The sequence below is a fragment of the Somniosus microcephalus genome, chromosome 4 (assembly GCF_052327205.1).
Source record: "Somniosus microcephalus isolate GS21.2 chromosome 4, FLI_Smic_1.0, whole genome shotgun sequence".
Classification (NCBI taxonomy): Eukaryota; Metazoa; Chordata; class Chondrichthyes; order Squaliformes; family Somniosidae; genus Somniosus; species Somniosus microcephalus.
Genome location: NC_140990.1, coordinates 98,897,811 through 98,915,873, shown reverse-complemented (window position 1 = coordinate 98,915,873; position 18,063 = coordinate 98,897,811). Strand labels below are relative to the sequence as shown.

Sequence of the window (18,063 nt, the reverse complement as noted above, 5' to 3'; positions counted from 1 at the left end):
TACAGCATAAGGTGGACAATTTCCTATTAGCCTACAGAAATGCGACACATGCAGTTACCAACCAGACCCCAGCCATGATGTTCTTTAACCGAAGGTTGAGATCTCGTCTGGATTTGCTCAGACCAAATGTGCGAAGAAATGTTGAGGATAAACAATTCCAGCACATCAATGAGAAGCCGACAAGGAGCTTCAATGTAGGACAACCAGTCTTGGCCCGTGACTACCGAACAGAGAAATGGCAACCCGGAACGATATGCACAAGGCAGGGGCCATTAATGTACACAGTGGATGTCGGGGAGAACATTGTGAGACGCCACGTCGATCAGATCTTAGCGTCACAGGAACGCGTCAACCCCATGTCTCGAGTGCCTGGGGATGAACCCGACATACCGGTAGCATCTACCTCAGAACCAGTAGCAGTGGAAACTGATGAACTAACCGACGAAAAGGGGCCAGAATCGCCTCCGCACCAAGAACAAGAACCTCAGGAAAGGCGCTATCCAGAAAGGATCAGGAAGCCGCCCCAAAGACTGAATCTATAAATGGACTATTTTTGTTTAATGTGCATGTTAAAGTGTTAATTGTTATTTGAATATTATGGGTACTGCTAATCTAAAAGGGGAGGAATTGTAGTGTATGTACCTTTAAGAGAGAACTACTTTTACAGCTCCTGTATACTGTAGTACCGGCAGTGACCACACCTGTATATAAGCCTTGAGCATGCCTCTGTACCCCCAGTCTTGAGACTACCCTACTCCAGTAAACACCTGTTGATTGTTAAGTTACAGCATCCGTGTAGTTATTTGAAAACATCATACTCTCAGAATCACGGATCTAACACCCGTGATGCCACGAACTTGGCTCTGGCTGTACTCCCCAGGGGAACCATTGCCCTCACCAGTATTCAGAACCGAATACTGGTCAGAGAATGAGATGCACTCAGGGGACTCCTGCACTACCTGCCTGGTCCTCCACTTCCATCTGGCAGTCACCCATTCCCTCTCTGCCTGTGCACTCCTTAGCTGTGGGGTGACCACCTCCTGAAACATGCTATTCATGTAGTTCTCAGTCTCACGGGTGCACCGCAGTGACGCCAGCTGCTGCTCAAGCTCCAAAACCCGGAGCTCGAGCTCCTCCAGCTGACGACACCTCCTGCTCACGTGGTTATCTAGGACACGGGAAGCGTCCTGGATTTCCCACATGGCAGTCTGTTAACACAGGAACAGGAGGAAGCCATTCATAGAATGATTGAATGGTTACAGCACAGGAGAAGGCCATTCAGCCCCTTCAGTCTTACATAGCAACAGGAGGAGGCAATTCAGCCCCTTCAGTCTGTTACACAGGAACAGGAGGAGGCCATTCAGCCCCTTCAGTCTGTTACATAGGAACAGGAGGAGGCCATTCATAGAATCATAGAATGGTCACAGCACGTGGCGGCTCTTTGCAGGAGCACTTCAGCTAGTCCGACTCCCACCCCACCCTGAGCACAAAATTCCCCAGCGCCAGTGCTGAGGGAGTGCTGCTCTGTCTGAGGTGCCATCTTCCAGATGAGACGTTAAACTGAGGCCCCGTCTGCTCTCTCAGGTGGCCACAATTTTGAAGAAGAGAAGGGGTGTTCTCCCCGGTGTTCTGGAGCCAATATTTATCCCTCAATCAACTTCACTAAAAACAGATGATCTGGTCATTTTCACATTGCTGTTTGTGGCAGCTTGCTGTGCGCAAATTGGCTGCCGTGTTTCCTACATTACAACAACAATAACAACAATATAACGCCTTTAGCATAGTAAAACATCCCAAGGCGCTTCACAGGAGTATTATAAGACAAAAAATTTGACACCAACCACATATTAAGGCAGATGACCAAAAGCTTGGTCAAAGAAGTAGGTTTTAAGGAGCGTCTTAAACAAGGAAAGAGCTAGAGAGGCAGAGAGGTTTAGGCAGGGAATTCCAGAGCTTAGGGTCCAGGCAACAGAAGGCACGGCCACCAATGGTTGAGTGATTATAATCAGCGATGCTCAAGAGGGCAGAATTAGAGGAGCGCAGGTATCTCGGTGGCGGGGGGGGGGGGTTGTAGGGCTGGTGGAGGTTACAGAGATAGGGAGGGGGCGAGGCCATGGAAGGATTTGAAAACAAGGATGAGAATTTTGAAATCGATGCGTTGCTTAACCGGGAGCCAATGTAGGTCAGCGAGCACAGGGGAGATAGGCAAACGGGACTTGGTGCGAGTTTTGGATGACCTCAAGTATACATAGGGTAGAACGTGGGAGGCCAGCCAGGAGTGGCCAAGTCAAATCTAGAGTCTAGTCAAGTCTAGAGGTAACAAAGGCCTGGATGAGGGTTTCAGCAGCGGATGAGCTGAGGCAAGGGCGGAGACGGGCGATGTTACAGAGGTGGAAATAGGTGGTCTTGGTTATGCCACTGGTATGTGGTCGGAAGCTCATCTCAGGGTCAAATATGACACCAAGGTTGCGAACTGTGACTACACTTCAAAAAGTACTAATTGGCTGTGAAGCACTTTGGGACGTCCGGTGGTCGTGAAAGGCGCTGTATAAAATGCAAGTCTTTCTTTCAATAAGTAAAAACAAACAGGTACTTGAGACATAGATGAAGATAGGAGATAGGAGCAGGAGTAGGCCATTCGGCCCTTCGTGCCTGCTCCGCCATTTAATGAGATCATGGCTGATCCTTTAATTCAGTATCCCGTCCCCGCCTTCTCTCCGTAACCCTTAACCCCTTTTGCCCGTAGAAATATATCTAATTCCCTCTTAAATATATTTAATGAGTTGGCGTACACTGCCCTCTGAGACGCTAGGTAACGGCAAGCATTACAGTAAAGCAGGACATGGCGTAGGCGCAGTCCGCAACCACTTCGCAAACCATTCAGAGACAAAGAACTTGCAATTATTGAAACAATATTTAATGCACCAGCCACTCATTTCGTTTGAAATGCTGCGACTGATCCCTTTGAATGCATCACGATTTGCAACTCCGTTTCCCCACTGGAGCTCAGGCCCGTCATTCACAAATAAAAATTCGCCCGGCCCGTGATTGACGTGTGCATTGCTCCAATAGGGAGGCAGGACGGTGCCTGGAGTACCAACTGGAAAATGGTCCTCCAGCCAATCGAGACGCGGGAAGGAGGCGGGACGCGACCAGAGCCGATTGTGACGCATCTACCGGGGGGGATCAGTGTCTCTTTGTCCCAAGCGCATCTATCGCCCGGCCCGTGATTGACGTGAGCATTGCACCAATAGAGAGGCAGAAAGGTGCCTGCAGGCCCAACGAAGAAATGGTCATCCAACCAATCGGGACGTGGGAAGGGGGCGGGACGGTACCCGTGCCGATTGTGACGCGGCTCCCGGGGGTCAGTGTCTCTGTCCGAAGCGCATCCATCCCCCGGCCCGTGATTGACGTGGGTATTGCACCAATAAGGAGGCAGAAAGGTGCCCGGTGGCCCAACTGGAAATGGCCCTCCAACCAATCAGGACGCAACCGGAGCCGATTGTGACGCGGCTCCGGTCTCTTTGTGCGAAGCACATGTTGAGCAGCCGGAACAGGGAACAGGTAGCTGAGCTTCAAAGGGGATGAAAGGGGGTGGGGTGGGGGGTAATCATTGGGGTGCGGAGCCTTGTGCACCCCCTTTTTCTCTGGTTGCTTTTGATCCTCGTAATAAAAAAAACATTTTCTGTTTAATTTATAAACGCTAAGGTTTCTGGAGGGAGCCGGGACTTGTGGTTCTAACTTTTGCTAGTAAAATATTTGATTTTGCTGGGGTTTTTATTAATAGACTAGCTGGAGTACCCGGCGTTGCCGAGGGAACTGAAGAACCCTCTGCCATGTTTATACAACTGTTGGGATTGAAGAACTCTTGCTAAGCACCCAGGAGGTGGTTGTTTAATTTCGTTTTTTGTTAATGGGGATCGCCAGTAGCCATATACTCCAGGTTTTACAGTTTTCCTTCGATGTGAATTTGGAGGTAGCAAGCAGAATTATAATTTTGTAATGTTATCATTGACATTAATGAGAGAGAGAGAGGGGGAAGGAGAGAGAGAGAGGGGGGGAAGGAGAGAGAGAGGGGGGGACGGAGAGAGAGGGGGGAAGGAGAGAGGGAAGGAGAGAGAGGGGGGAAGGAGAGAGAGGGGGAAGGAGAGAGGGGGGAAGGAGAGAGGGGGAAGGAGAGAGAGGGGGAAGGAGAGAGGGGGCAGGAGAGTGAGAGGGAAGGAGAGAGAAGGAGAGAGGGAGAGGAGAGTCTTATGTTCATTAATAAATAGACATTCTTATGAACACAGCTAGCTTTTGCTAGACACTTTATTGAGCACATGTGGACTAGGTACAGTATCTGTAGAGGCATCCATCTTGACTGCTGCCTTGTGGGTAGCCTAGTGCCTCATGGGTAATGTAGTCTTAATATACATACAGCTGGGTAGTGTAGTCTTATATACATACAGCTATATACAGCTCTACACAGCTCTATGGCTCCACCTAGTGTCCACTATAGAATGACATGTTATTGATCATTACATCCCCCTTTCTTTGAGGTTTAACAAAATCAATATCAATCAACTTTCAAGAAAACAATAAAGATAATATCAGTAACACTTTTGTTAGTGCTCTATAAACAAACATTTTCAAAACAGTCAACACATTTTCAAAGCTTTACATTGTACTCAGATTAAGTCTATCAGGCTTTTTTACTTCACGTGTGGATCTTCTCAACACGGGTAAGTCTGATGTGTCTTCATGAGATTGTTCTGGCAGTGAATGACAAGATGCAGTTGCGGCATTGTCATCAATCTGGTCTTGAATAGTCTCTTGTGTTTTTAGGAGGGAACTGCGGTTCCTCCTGAGAATCTGCCCTTCCTCAGTTCTAACAGTGTATGACCTTGGTCCTACTTCCTCAAGAACTGTAGCTTTCCTGTTCCATGCATCTGGATCCTCAATCCTGACAACATCATCCCTTGTCAATGGTTTTAGAGTTTTGGATGACTTGTCATAGTATGATTTCTGTTTCAGCTTTAACAGTTGAAGTCTCTGTCTCAGTTCCTCACTTTGCTGTTCTTTTGCACAGCAGGGTAGCATGGTGCGCAACTTGCGACCCATTAGTAGTTCAGCAGGTGAAGAACCACAGTCTAAAGGTGAGGCTCGGTAGCTCAGCAGGGCGAGATAAGGATCAGACTTGCTTTCTGTCGCTTTCTTCAGTAGCTGCTTGAGAACTTGGAACACCTTTCTCTGCCTTACCATTTGACTGAGCATACAAAGGACTGGATGTGATGTGCTGAAAGTCACACTGTGCTGCAAACTGTTGCCACTCCTTACAGTTGAAGCACGGACCATTGTCGCTAATGGCAATCCTGGGAATTCCATGTCTGGCGAAGATGGATTTCACATGCATTATGACACTGCTTGCTGTGGTGCTTGAGAGCAGCGCCATCTCAGGATAGTTAGAATAGTAGTCAATCACTATTAGATAGTCTTTACCATTTAAATGAAAAAGGTCCATACCAACCTTTTGCCATGGTGCTGTTGGTATGTCAGCTACTATCATTGGTTCCTTTGCTTGTTTGTTTTGGTGTTTCTGACATGTCTCACATTTGCCTATCATGTTCTCAATGTCCTTATTTATGCCAGGCCAATAAACAGTGTCTCTTGCCCTCCTTTTGCATTTTTCAATTCCGAGGTGTCCCTCATGAATCCTTTTGAGCATGTCTTGACGTAGAGCCTGTGGAATGACTATTCTGTTCTGTTTTAGTAATAGTCCACTTGCGACACTCAATTCTGACCTTATGTGAAAATATTTTGGACAGGAACCTTTTGGCCAACCATGATGAATGTTCTCTATTACTGTTTGTAATACTGTATCTTTTACTGTTTCTTCTGCTATTTGCTTTGATTTTGTGTCTGACACGGGCAGCGCAGCAGTGACCATACTCACATGAACATTCACGTCTTCTTCAGCAGAGCTCACATGACTCATTGTGGGTGCTCGGGATAGTGCATCTGCTAACACTATGTATTTGCCTGGTGTGTAGATCAGTTCAAATTCATATCTTTGCAGCTTCATCATGAGTCGTTGAATCCTTGGAGACATCTCATTCAGGTTTTTTTTTATGATGGCAACCAGAGGGCTGTGGTCTGTCTCAACTGTGAAGGTGGGAAGTCCATATATGTAGCCATGGAACTTTTCTAGACCAACTACCAAGCCTAGACATTCCTTTTCAATCTGGGCGTATCGACACTCAGTATCAGTCATAGACCTGGAGGCATAGGCAACAGGCTTCCAATCTTCACCCTCTGCTTGTAGCAAGACCGCACCTAGGCCATCTTTTGATGCATCCGTTGACACTTTGATTCTTTTTGTTGGGTCAAAGAAGGTGAGTACAGGTGTGGTTGTCAGCGCTGTTTTGAGGTTTATCCACTCTTGTTCATGTCTTTCTGTCCATGTGAACTCATTTGTTTTATGTAGCAGGTCTCGCAGACAGGCTGTCTTGGCTGACAAGTTAGGAATGAACTTTCCAATGAAGTTTATCATCCCCATGATGCGTAGTACTCCTTTTTTGTCAGTGGGTCGGGGCATTTTGAGTATGGCATTTACTTTTTCCATATCTGGCTCTATTCCTTTACCAGATAGATTATCTCCTAGGAAAGGAGATTGGGAGGGATATGTGTTGGTGCAGGCTCGATGGGCCGAAATGGCCTCTATCTGTACTGTGAGGTTTCTGTGATTCTGTGATTTCTGTGAAAGTGACTTCCTGGATGCCAAACTGACACTTGGCTTTGTTGAGCTTCAGTCCATTCCGGCGTATGCTCTGTAGCACTTTAGTCAGTCTCTCATTGTGCTCTTTCAGTGTGGAGCCCCAGATGATGATGTCATCAACATAGACCCAAACTCCTTCCAGACCTTCAATTATGTGTTCCATCGCTCTATGAAAGATTTCAGATGCAGATATTATCCCGAAAGGCATTCTGAGGAAACAATACCTGCCAAATGGTGTGTTGAAGGTACAGTATTTGGTGCTCTCTTCATCCAGTTTTAGTTGCCAAAATCCTTGTGAGGCATCGAGCTTTGTAAAGTATCTGGCACCTGACATTTCACTGGTGATTTCTTCTCGCTTGGGAATCTGGTAGTGTTCACGTTTTATGTTTGCATTTAAGTCCTTTGGATCCATGCATATTCTTAGATCATTGTTCTTTTTCTTTACACATACCATGGCGTTAACCCAGTCTGTTGGCTCTTCGACTTTCCTGATGACTCCTAGTGTGGTCATTCTGTCCAGTTCATTCTTGAGCCGGTCATGCAGGGGTGCTGGAACTCTTCGTGGAGCATGTACCACTGGCTGAGCATCCTGCTTTAACTGGATCTTGTAAGTGAATGGTAGAACTCCAAACCCTTTGAACACATCCTGGAAATTATTCACTACAGAATCCACCGAGTCATCTGGTCTGCTTATGGCACAGTTTATACGGTAGACTCTCTTGACCAGTTCTAAGTCCTCACAAGCTTTGTCACCCAGTAGTGAATCAAGTCTTTCAGCCACAACAGAAAACATGAGATGATGCACTTTGTCTTTGACTGTCACTTTAAGTCTGCATACACCTAAGCTATCTATTTTCTGTCCATTATAGTCCTTCAGTAGTACTGACTTTTTCTGTATTTTGGGCTTTTCTTTCATATTGTTAATGTCACTCATACTGATTAAGTTTGCTTTTGCCCCAGTGTCTAGTTTCAAGGTAACTAATGCTCCATTTACCTGCAGTGGGATCATCCATTTGTCCTCTTTTACTGCATTAACTTTATGTTCAGCATTGTCCATTTCTGAGGGCTGCACATTTTCTGTATCCTTTTTGATATTGTCACATGACACCATTCCGACAAAAAATGTCTCACTTAAATCAGTGTCCTCAATTACATTAACTCGTTGCCCTTTCTTAGTTTGTACTTTTGAAAAGCATTGTTTGGCAAAGTGATTCTTTCCATTACACTTTGTGCACATTTTTCCAAATGCTGGGCATTGTCTTAACTGGTGTTTGTAACCACAGCGTTTACAATTAAAAATTTCATCCTCCGATTGCTTTTCATTTCTGTTCTGCCAACGTTTCTTCCCCTTGTAAGACACAGCACTGACAGCAGCATTATCACTCATTACAATCACATCATTATTGATTTCACTGAAAGTCTTCGCGTGCTTTCGAGCTAGCTCGCTGGCTTGGCATATTTTCACCGCATTTTCCAAATTTAGTTCGGTTTCTCTCAACAGACGTTCCCTGACTTTTTTATCATGAATACCAAACACAATCTGGTCACGAATCATGGATGCTTTGAGCTCAGAGAAATTACATGTCTGTGCTTTCAGTTTCAGATCAGTTATAAAGCTATCAAAAGTCTCATTTTGCTGCTGTGTCCAAGAACGGAAGATGTATCTTTCATAGGTCTCATTCTTTTTGGGAGAGCAATGTGCATCAAATTTTTTTAGCAGATCTTCTAATTTTTCTCTGTTCTCCTCTGGATTAAATACAAATGTATTAAATACCTCTATCGCCTGTGGGCCTGCAACCGTAAGCAGCAATGCTATCTTCCTTGCGTCTGGCTTCGTACCGAATCCGATGGCTGCAATGTAGAGTTCGAATTGTTGTTTAAGAGTCTGCCAATTGTAGTCAATATTTCCTGTGAGTTTCAAATGCTCTGGTGCCTTCAAATTCTCCATGTCGCTTTTCACAATTTTCAGCAGATCTTCACCATCCTGGTACCATCTTATGTTCATTAATAAATAGACATTCTTATTATGAACACAGCTAGCTTTTGCTAGACACTTTACTGAGCACATGTGGACTAGGTACAGTATCTGTAGAGGCATCCATCTTGACTGCTGCCTTGTGGGTAGCCTAGTGCCTCATGGGTAATGTAGTCTTAATATACATACAGCTGGGTAGTGTAGTCTTATATACATACAGCTATATACAGCTCTACATAGCTCTATGGCTCCACCTAGTATCCACTATAGAATTACATGTTATTGATCATTACAGTGAGAGAGGGAAGGAGAGAGAGAGAGGGAAGAAGAGAGAGAGAGAAGGAGAGAGGGAAGGGGAGGGGGAGAGAGAAGGAAGGAGAGAGAGAGAGTGAAAGAGAGAGAGAGGGAAGGAGAGAGGGGGAAGGAGAGAGGGGGAAGGAGAGAGAGAGAGGGGGGAAGGAGAGAGAGAGGGGGAAGGAGAGAGAGAGGGAAGGAGAGAGAGAGGGGGAGGGGGAAGGAGAGAGAGAGGGGGAAGGAGAGAGGGGGAAGGAGAGAGAGAGGGAAGGAGAGAGAGGGAAGGAGAGAGAGGGAAGAAGAGAGAGAGGGAAGGAGAGAGAGAAAGGGAAGGAGAGAGAGAGGGAAGAAGAGACAGAGAGTGAAGGAGCGAGAGAGAGGGAAGGAGAGAGTGAAGGAGGGAGAGAGAGGGAAGGAGAGAGAAAAAGAGAGAGGGAGAGAGAGAGAGGGGAAGGAGAGAGAGGGAAGGGGGAGAGAGAGAGGGAAGGAGAGAGAGAGGGGGAGGGGGAAGGAGAGAGAGAGGGGGAAGGAGAGAGGGGGAAGGAGAGAGGGGGAAGGAGAGAGAGAGGGAAGGAGAGAGAGGGAGGGGGAAGGAGAGAGAGAGGGGGAAGGAGAGAGAGGGAAGGAGAGAGAGGGAAGGAGAGGGAGAGGGAAGGAGAGAGAGAGAGGGAAGGAGAGAGAGAGGGAAGGAGAGAGAGAGAGTGAAGGAGAGAGAGAGAGGGAAGGAGAGAGAGTGAAGGAGAGAGAGAGAGGGAAGGAGAGAGAAAAAGAGATAGGGAGAGAGAGAGGGGGAAGGAGAGAGAGGGAAGGGGGAGAGAGAGAGGGAAGGAGAGAGAGAGGGAAGGAGAGAGAGTGAAGGAGAGAGAGAGGGAAGGAGAGAGAAAAAGAGAGAAAGGGGGAAGGGGAGAGAGAGAGGGGGGGAAGGAGAGAGGGAAGGAGAGAGTGAGGGAAGGAGATAGAGAAGAGAGGAAGACACCCCGGGGAAGGGGTTGGACTCAGAGCCCGGCCGCGGTGGCCCGGAGCCCCCGTGCGCAGCCTAGCGCCTCGGGCCCAGCCCGACTCACCTCAGCTCAGCTCCCGCTCCGGCCCGCCGCCGTCGCTCCCCCGCTCGCTGTCTCTCGGGCCGCGCGGTTGTCTTTGTCTCTGTATCTCTTTTCCCGGTCCCGCACTCACGGCAGGCTGCAGGCTTAGGCCCCGCCCACACACACCATGAAACGGCCCCCGTGACGCATCATACCGCGGTTCCCCCGTAGGATTGGCCAACCATCACGTCACTCAACGCTGATGCGGCCGGCGATTGGTCCATCCACTCGTCAGTCACGCCGAAGAAGCTTTGTTAAAATGAGCGGATTTTGTCCGTTTTTTGTAAACTGTCCGAACAATTTTTGTCTGACCAAACAATAAACACACCTATGACACTCCCCTAATCATAAGCTTTCTTTTGATATAACATATGTGTAGGTACGCTCTATAACTTTTGAGTTTACCGCAAGCATACACACAGACAGACAGACTCATTTATATACATAGAGAATATAGATTTAGGTACTGGAGTGAAGGGGGGCAAGCTCTTAAAGGGATAGCGAGCCCCTTTAAAATAATTGGCAAAAGAGCCAGAAAGAAAGACTTGCATTTATATAGCGCCTTTCACGACCACAGGACGCCCCAAAGTGCTTTACAGTACTTTTGAATTGGAGTCACTGTTGCAATGTCAGAAACACGGCAGCCAATTTGCGCTCAGCAAGCTCCCACAAACAGCAATGTGATAATGATCAGAAAATCTGTTTTTTGTTATGGTGGTTGAGGGATAAATATTGGCCAGGACACCGGGGATAACTCTCCCCCTGCTTTTCTTCAAAGTAGCGCCATGGGATCTTTTATGGCCACCTGAGAGAGAGCAGACAGGGCCTCGGTTTAACGTCTCATTTGAAAGACGGCATCTCCATCAGTGCAGCGCTGCTTCAGTATGGCACAGAGTGTCAGGCTTAGATTTTCGTGCTCCGGAGTGGAACTTTGAACCCACAACCTTTTGACTCAGAGGCAAGAGTGCAACCAACTGAGCCATTGGCTGACACAGAGGGGGAGATGAGATTTTATTGTTTACGTAGCGAGTTGTTTTGATCTGGAATGCACTGCCTGAAAGGGTGGTGAAGTAGATTCAGTGGTGACTTTCAAAAGGGAATGCAATATATACTTGAAAGGGGAAAAAAATTGCAGGGCTATGGGGAAAGAACAGAGAAGATGGATTAATCAGATAGCTGTTTCCAAGAGTCGGCACAGGCACAATGGGCCGGATGGAATCTTCTGTGCTGTGTGATTCAATGAGCCTCCTGCTTTTGAGTGGGTTATACTTAAAGGGAAAGACATAGGTTCAGCCTCTTCTCTATGTAGGTATTTAAAGGGACAGTTCCTCTTTAGCTGTGAGTGACAGATATTAAAGATACTGTATGCATGGCAGATTATGTTAACAGCCTTCCTGTAGCTCTCTTCTGTACAGGTGGAAGGGGCTTTTGACTGCTCAACAACAATGGCCACGTCTGAAAATAATTCATTTTCTGTGCAGATTACGGGGTGTTTCTGAGAAACTTGACATCGTGCCATATCAATGCAAGTTATTTCTCTTTCTTCTCATCAAACCAAAGTCTTGCATCATGTCAGTGGATTAAGTAGGGGGCGGAGAGTGTGGGATGGGAGGGGGGCACGGTGGCATAGTGGTTAGCACTGTTGCCTCACAGCGCCAGGGACCCGGGTTCAAATCTGGCCTCGGGTGACTGTCTGTGTGGAGTTTGCACACTCTCCCTGTGTCTGCGTGGGTTTTCCTCCGGGTGCTCCGGTTTCCTCCCACAGTCCAAAGATGTGCGGGTTAGGTTGATTTGGCTATGATAAATTGACCCTTAGTGTTAGGGGATTAAATACATGGGGTTACAGGGATAGGGTGGGATATGTGTCGGTGCAGGCTCGATGGGCCAAAATGACCTCTATCTGCACTGTAGATTCTGTGATTTACAATTTAACAGGGGCAAATGAAAGAATGTCCCGTAGGAACTAGAATTGTCTGTTCTGAATTTCTATCCTGTACTTGCAGTGATGTCTTTTGTAAAATCCTTTTACAGGGGTGGATTTGCAGATGGGAAACTCAAACCGAAGATCACATTAAGATCTGACAGGCTCACTCGATTCATCGGGACCTGAATATCAACGGCCTTTGAATATAGGAGAAATGTTTGTCTGTACTGTCTGTGGCAAAAGATTTCAAACATCAGTGTGACTGGAAAAGCACCGAGACACACACACACCCGAGTGAGAGTGTTCCAGTGCACTGACAGTGGAAAGAGCTTTAACCAGTTACACAGCCTGAAAAAGCATTGCACCATTCTAAGCGGGGAGAAACGTGTTGTGTGTGTGGACGAGGCCTCAACCGATCGCCCAACCTGGAGAGAAGCCGTGTAAATTTTCTTCAAGTCTCTGTGAAGCACTGGGCAAATATTTCCTGGTAAAAATGCTATATTAATAAGTAGGAAGGGAAATAATTACCCATCCCAGCTGGAAACTTGTGCAGTCACACTGGAGAGAGACCTTTACCTGCTTTGTGTCTGGGAAGGGGTTCACTGATTTATCTTCCTGCTTAAAACACCAATGAAACAATTTCAGTGTTCTGACTGTGGGAAAAACTTTAAGCGATCCGATGTCCTGATAAGACACCAGCGCGTTCACACTGGAGAAAAGCCATTCTCCTGCTCGAAGTGTGGGAAGGGATTCACTCACTCATCCCACCTGCTGAATCACCAGCGCGTTCACACCAGGGAGAGGCCGTTCACCTGCTCCGTGTGTGGGAAGGAATTCACTCAGTCATCCAACCTGCTGACCCACCAGCATGTTCACACTGGGGAGAGGCCATTCACCTGCATGGTGTGTGGGAAGGGATTCACTCAGTCGTCCTCCTTGCTCACACACCAGCGAGTTCACACTGGGGAGAGGCCGTTCACCTGCTCCGTGTGTGGGAAGAGATTCAGTCAGTCCTCCTCCCTGCTGACGCACCAACGCATGCACACTGGGGGGAGGCCATTCACCTGCTCCGTGTGCAGAAAAGGATTCGCTGATTCTTCCCACCTGCTGACCCACCAGCGAGTTCACACCGGGGAGAGACCATTCACCTGCTCCGTGTGTGGGAAGGGATTCAATCAGTCATCCAATCTCCTGACACACCAGCGCATTCACAGTGGAGAGGGACTGTTCACCTGCTCCGTGTGTGGGAAGGGATTCAATCGGTCATCCAACCTGCTGACCCACCAGCACATTCACACTGGACAGAGGTTGTTCACTTGCACTGGTTGTGGAAAAGGGTTCATGCAGCTGTCCAACCTGCTGACGCACCAGTCATCCAACTTGCTGAGACACCAGCGAGTTCGCACTGAGGCGAGGCCGTTCACCTGGTCTGAGTGTGGTAAGGGATTCACCGAGTCATCCAATCTGCTGAGACACCAGCGAGTTCACAAGTGACTGCAATGGTTGGAGTCTGCTGTTATTGCTGCTGTTGATCACATCCAGGACTGAACCATGTTCACACTGACAGCTGAGGGTTGTTTCTGCTGATGTTAATAACCTCTGTAACTGTGCTGGAGTTTAATACTCTGTATCTATGTCAAATAAATCAGTACTGTTTTAAACACACTGTCTGTTGAGTTCTTAATGTCTCTTAGGCACATAGAATGTACGGTACAGAAACAGGCCATTCAGCCCAACTGGTATTTATGCTCCACATTAGCCTCCTCCCACTTCACTTCATCTCACCCTATCATGAGCAGCAGGCGCATGGGAACAGCACCACCTCCAAGTTCCCCTCCAAGTCACTTAGAAGTATATCGCTGATCCTTCATCGTCGCTGGGTCAAAATCCTGGAACTGCCTCCCAAACAGCACTGTGGGAGTACCTTCACCACATGGACTGCAGCAGTTCAAGAAGGTGGCTCAGTACCACCTTCTCAAGGGCAACTAGGGTTGGGCAATAAATGCTAGCCTTGCCAGTGGCACCCACATCCCATAAACGAATTTTAAAAAAATTATATTTCGTTCTCCCTTACTTCTTCTCTTCTTAGGCAGTCCCTCGGAACCAAGGATGACTTGCTTCCACATTAAAAATGAGTTCGCAGGTGACTGATGAGTCCAATGCATTGACATCTGCCCTTGTTGACAGTAGGCTCCCGAGGTATGGAAAGTGGCCCACGTTGTCCAAGGCCTTGTTTTGGATTTTGATAATCGGGGGGCAGTACTGTGTGGCGGGGGCAGGTTGGTAGAGGACCTTTGTCTTACGGATGTTTAGTGTAAGGCTTCGGTGAAGGTGTTGATGATGGTTTGGAGTTCGACCTCCGAGTGAACGCAGACACAAGCGTTGTCTGCATACTATAATTCGATGACAGAGGATTGGACGACCTTGGATCTGGACTGGAGACGACGGAGGTTGAACAGTTTCCTGTTTGTCCTGTAAGTTAGCTCCACTCCAGCGGGGAGCTTACTGAGGGTGAGATGGAGCATTGCAGCCAGGAAGATCGAGAAGAGCGTTGGTGCGATGACACAGCCTTGCTTGACCCCGGTCCATACGTGAATTGGGTCTGTGGTGGAACCGTTGGTCAGGAACACGGCTTGCATGTTGTCGTGAAGCAGGCAGAGGATGGTGACAAACTTTTGAGGGCAGCCAAATTTGAGGAGGACATTCCGTAATCCCTCATAGTTGACAGTGTCAATGGCCTTTGTGAGGTCAAAGAAGGCCATGTACAGCGGTTGGTGCTGTTCCCTGCATTTCTCTTGCAATTGGCGCGTGTTGAAGATCACGTCCATTGTGCCCCTTAGTGGGCGGAATCCGCATTGCGACTCTGGGAGGAGCTCTTCGGCCACTGGGAGAAGGCAATTGAGGAGGATTCTTGTGATGACTTTCCCTGTGGCAGACAGCAGGGAGACCCCTCTGTAATTACCGCAATTGGACTTGTCACCTTTCTTGAAATGGTCACTGAGATCCCTTGGCATGCACTCATCCTTCCAGATAAGAGAAATTAGTTCATGACTGTGCTTAGCCAAATGTGTTTCTCCTTTATGTGTTTGTCGAGCTTCCCCTTAATTGCATCGATACTATTTGTTTCAACTACTCCTTGTGGTAGTGAGTTCCACATTCTCACCACTCTCTGGGTAAAGAAGTTTCTCCTGAATTCCCTATTGGATTTATTGGTGACTAAAAGAGGAGAGCTGATTGGTGATTTGTCCCAGACATTCCCTGTCCCTCAGTCTCTGCGTCCAGGGGAGAAGCTGACGAGTTTTGAACTGTTTATCGCTGACTCTTTTGAACATTCACAGACAGAACGAAGTGACCCTGAAAGGGCTGAGTAATGCACATGGGTGGGTTACTACAATATAGCAACCTTAAAATGGGGGAAACCTGCTCTTGACTTGTGAAGACTGAGAGCAGGGTTAGGGCCCATCTGGCAGCCGCTCAACGGAGCAGGGTCAGAAACCAGGGAAGGGATCAGCACGGGGAGAGGGACATGTACGGGAGGGAATGGAATCAGCCCAGGAGGGGGGGCTCGGGCTGCGTACAGGAGGGTTTGAGGGGCTGTGTGCAGGATTTGGGGTAAGGATGTGGGGGAACGGGGCAGTGAAAGTATGGCCAGAGGGGGCAGTATCGAAGCTTCAGGATTGCTTCGAATGCACTGATTGGGGCATGTTTGCCCATAATGACATCGAGGAATACGCATCCACAGTGCTATTCTACATTAACAGCTGCGTCGAGGTCGTCACGACCCATAAAAATATCAGGACATACCCCAACCAGAAACCCTGGATGAACGGAGAGGTCCGCTCACTGTTGAAAGCACGCGACGCAGCATTTAAATCTGGCGACGCGGCGGCTTACAGTGCAGCTAGGACCAACCTAAAAAAGGGGATCAGGACTGCCAAAAGGAAACAGACACTGCGGATAGAGGATCACTTCCACAACAACTCGGACCCCCGGCGCATGTGGCAAGGCATCCAGTCCATCACTGACTACAAGGGCAAAAACACCAGCCCCCCGGTTAGCGATGCCTCCCTTCCGGAGGAGCTTAACAACTTCTACGCTCGCTTCGACAGGGACAACAGGGAGCCGGCTACCAAAGCCTTGCCACCCCCGGAAGACCAGGTGCTCACTCTGTCGACCTCTGACGTAAGGGGTGTTCTACGCGGAGTGAACACACATAAGGCTGCTGGGCCGGATAGCATCCCTGGACGGGTACTCAAGGAATGTGCTGATCAGCTGGCTGATGTCTTCACCGCCATCTTCAATCTGTCATTGGCCCAGGCAGTAGTCCCTACATGCTTCAAGACCGCTACCATTATTCCTGTGCCAAAACAAACGGCTGTGACGTGCCTGAACGACTATCGACCTGTCGCACTCACACCCATCATAATGAAGTGTTTCGAGAGACTGGTCCTGGCTCACATCAAAGCCAGTGTTCCCACCTCTCTTGACCAACACCAGTTTGCCTATCGTGCAAACAGATCAACGGAGGATGCAATCACAACTGCTCTACACTCGGCACTGAATCACTTAGATGGTAAGGAGACCTACATCAGAATGCTGTTCATAGATTACAGCTCAGCATTCAACACTATCGTCCCCAACAAGCTGGCCACCAAACTCCACACTCTTGGCCTGAACACTTCCCTCTGCAACTGGACCCTGGACTTCCTAACTAACAGACCCCAGTCTGTCAAATTAGGTAACCACACCTCCCCCCCCCGACCCTGAACACGGGGGCCCCACAAGGATGTGTGCTGAGCCCCCTCCTCTACTCCCTCTTCACCCACGACTGTGTGGCTCTTCATGGTTCCAACACCATCATCAAGTTTGCGGATGATACCACGGTAGTAGGCCAGATCACCAACAACGATGAGTCAGCCTACAGGGAGGAGGTCCAGCATCTCGTGAAGTGGTGCGCCGATAACAACCTGGCCCTTAACATCAAGAAAACCAAAGAAATCATTGTGGACTTCAGGAAGTCTAAAGGCGGAAGTCACACCCCCATCCACATCAATGGGGCTGTGGTGGAAAGGGTGGACAGCTTTAAGTTCCTCGGAGTCCACATCACGGAAGACCTCTCCTGCATGGTGGCATAGTGGTTAGCACTGTTGCCTCACAGCGCCAGGGACCCGGGTTCAATTCCGGCCTCGGGTTACTGTCTGTGTGGAGTTTGCACATTCTCCCCGTGTTTGCTTGGGTTTCCTCCGGGTGCTCCGGTTTCCTCCCCCAGTCCAAAGATGTGCGGGTTAGGTTGATTGGCCATGATAAAAATTGGCCCTTAGTGTTAGGGGGGATTAAATACGTGGGGTTACGGGGTTATGGGGATAGGGCTTGGGTGGGATGGCTGTCGGTGTAGGGACCGGGTGCTAGGGTTTGGATGATCAGCCATGATCTCGTTGAATGGCGGAGCAGGCTCGAAGGGCCGAATGGCCTACTCCTGCTCCTATCTTCTATGTTTCTATGTAATACCTCCTCTCTGGTGAAGAAGGCCCAGCAGCGCCTATATTTCCTAAGGAGGCTGAAGCGATGTAACCTGTCACCCCTGATCCTCTCTAACTTTTACCGCTGCACAATAGAGAGCATCCTGACAAACTGTATCACAGTGTGGTATGGCAGCTGTAGCTACTATGACTGGAAAGCCCTGCAACGGGTAGTCAAAACTGCCCAATGCATTACCGGCACCCGGCTACCGACCATAGAGCACATATACCAGAAACGCTGTCTACGGAGGTCACGGTCCATCATCAAAGACCCTACCCACCCCAGCCACAGTCTGTTTGCCCTCCTGCCATCTGGGAGACGCTACAGATGCATTCGCACCTGTACGACCAGATTTAGGAACAGCTTCTTTCCCAGGGCTGTCATCCTACTGAACTCCACAAATAAACTCTAAAGCCTGCACATCTGCCAATGCACTTTATTATGGTTATGTTTATATAATGTATTACAAGCCAAATGTATGTTGAATGTTTAAATGTCTTAATCTAAATGTACA

The 18,063-nt window shown here is 48.3% G+C and overlaps 1 protein-coding gene across 1 annotated transcript; it reads left to right on the top strand.

Moving 5' to 3' along the window:
- Positions 1 to 3,357: 3,357 nt before the first annotated feature.
- LOC147119572 (uncharacterized) lies at positions 3,358 to 13,690 on the top strand. Its single transcript, XM_085985148.1, has 2 exons — positions 3,358 to 3,564; positions 12,137 to 13,690. Exon 2 carries the CDS (start codon positions 12,660 to 12,662, stop codon positions 13,521 to 13,523), a length of 864 nt encoding a protein of 287 aa, XP_085841274.1. The 5' UTR covers positions 3,358 to 3,564; positions 12,137 to 12,659; the 3' UTR covers positions 13,524 to 13,690.
- The last annotated feature ends 4,373 nt before the right edge of the window (positions 13,691 to 18,063 follow it).

Excerpts from the sequence above, each read along its gene's own strand:
- LOC147119572 (XM_085985148.1), top strand. The coding sequence starts at position 12,660 with ATGAAACAATTTCAGTGTTCTGACTGTGGGAAAAACTTTAAGCGATCC.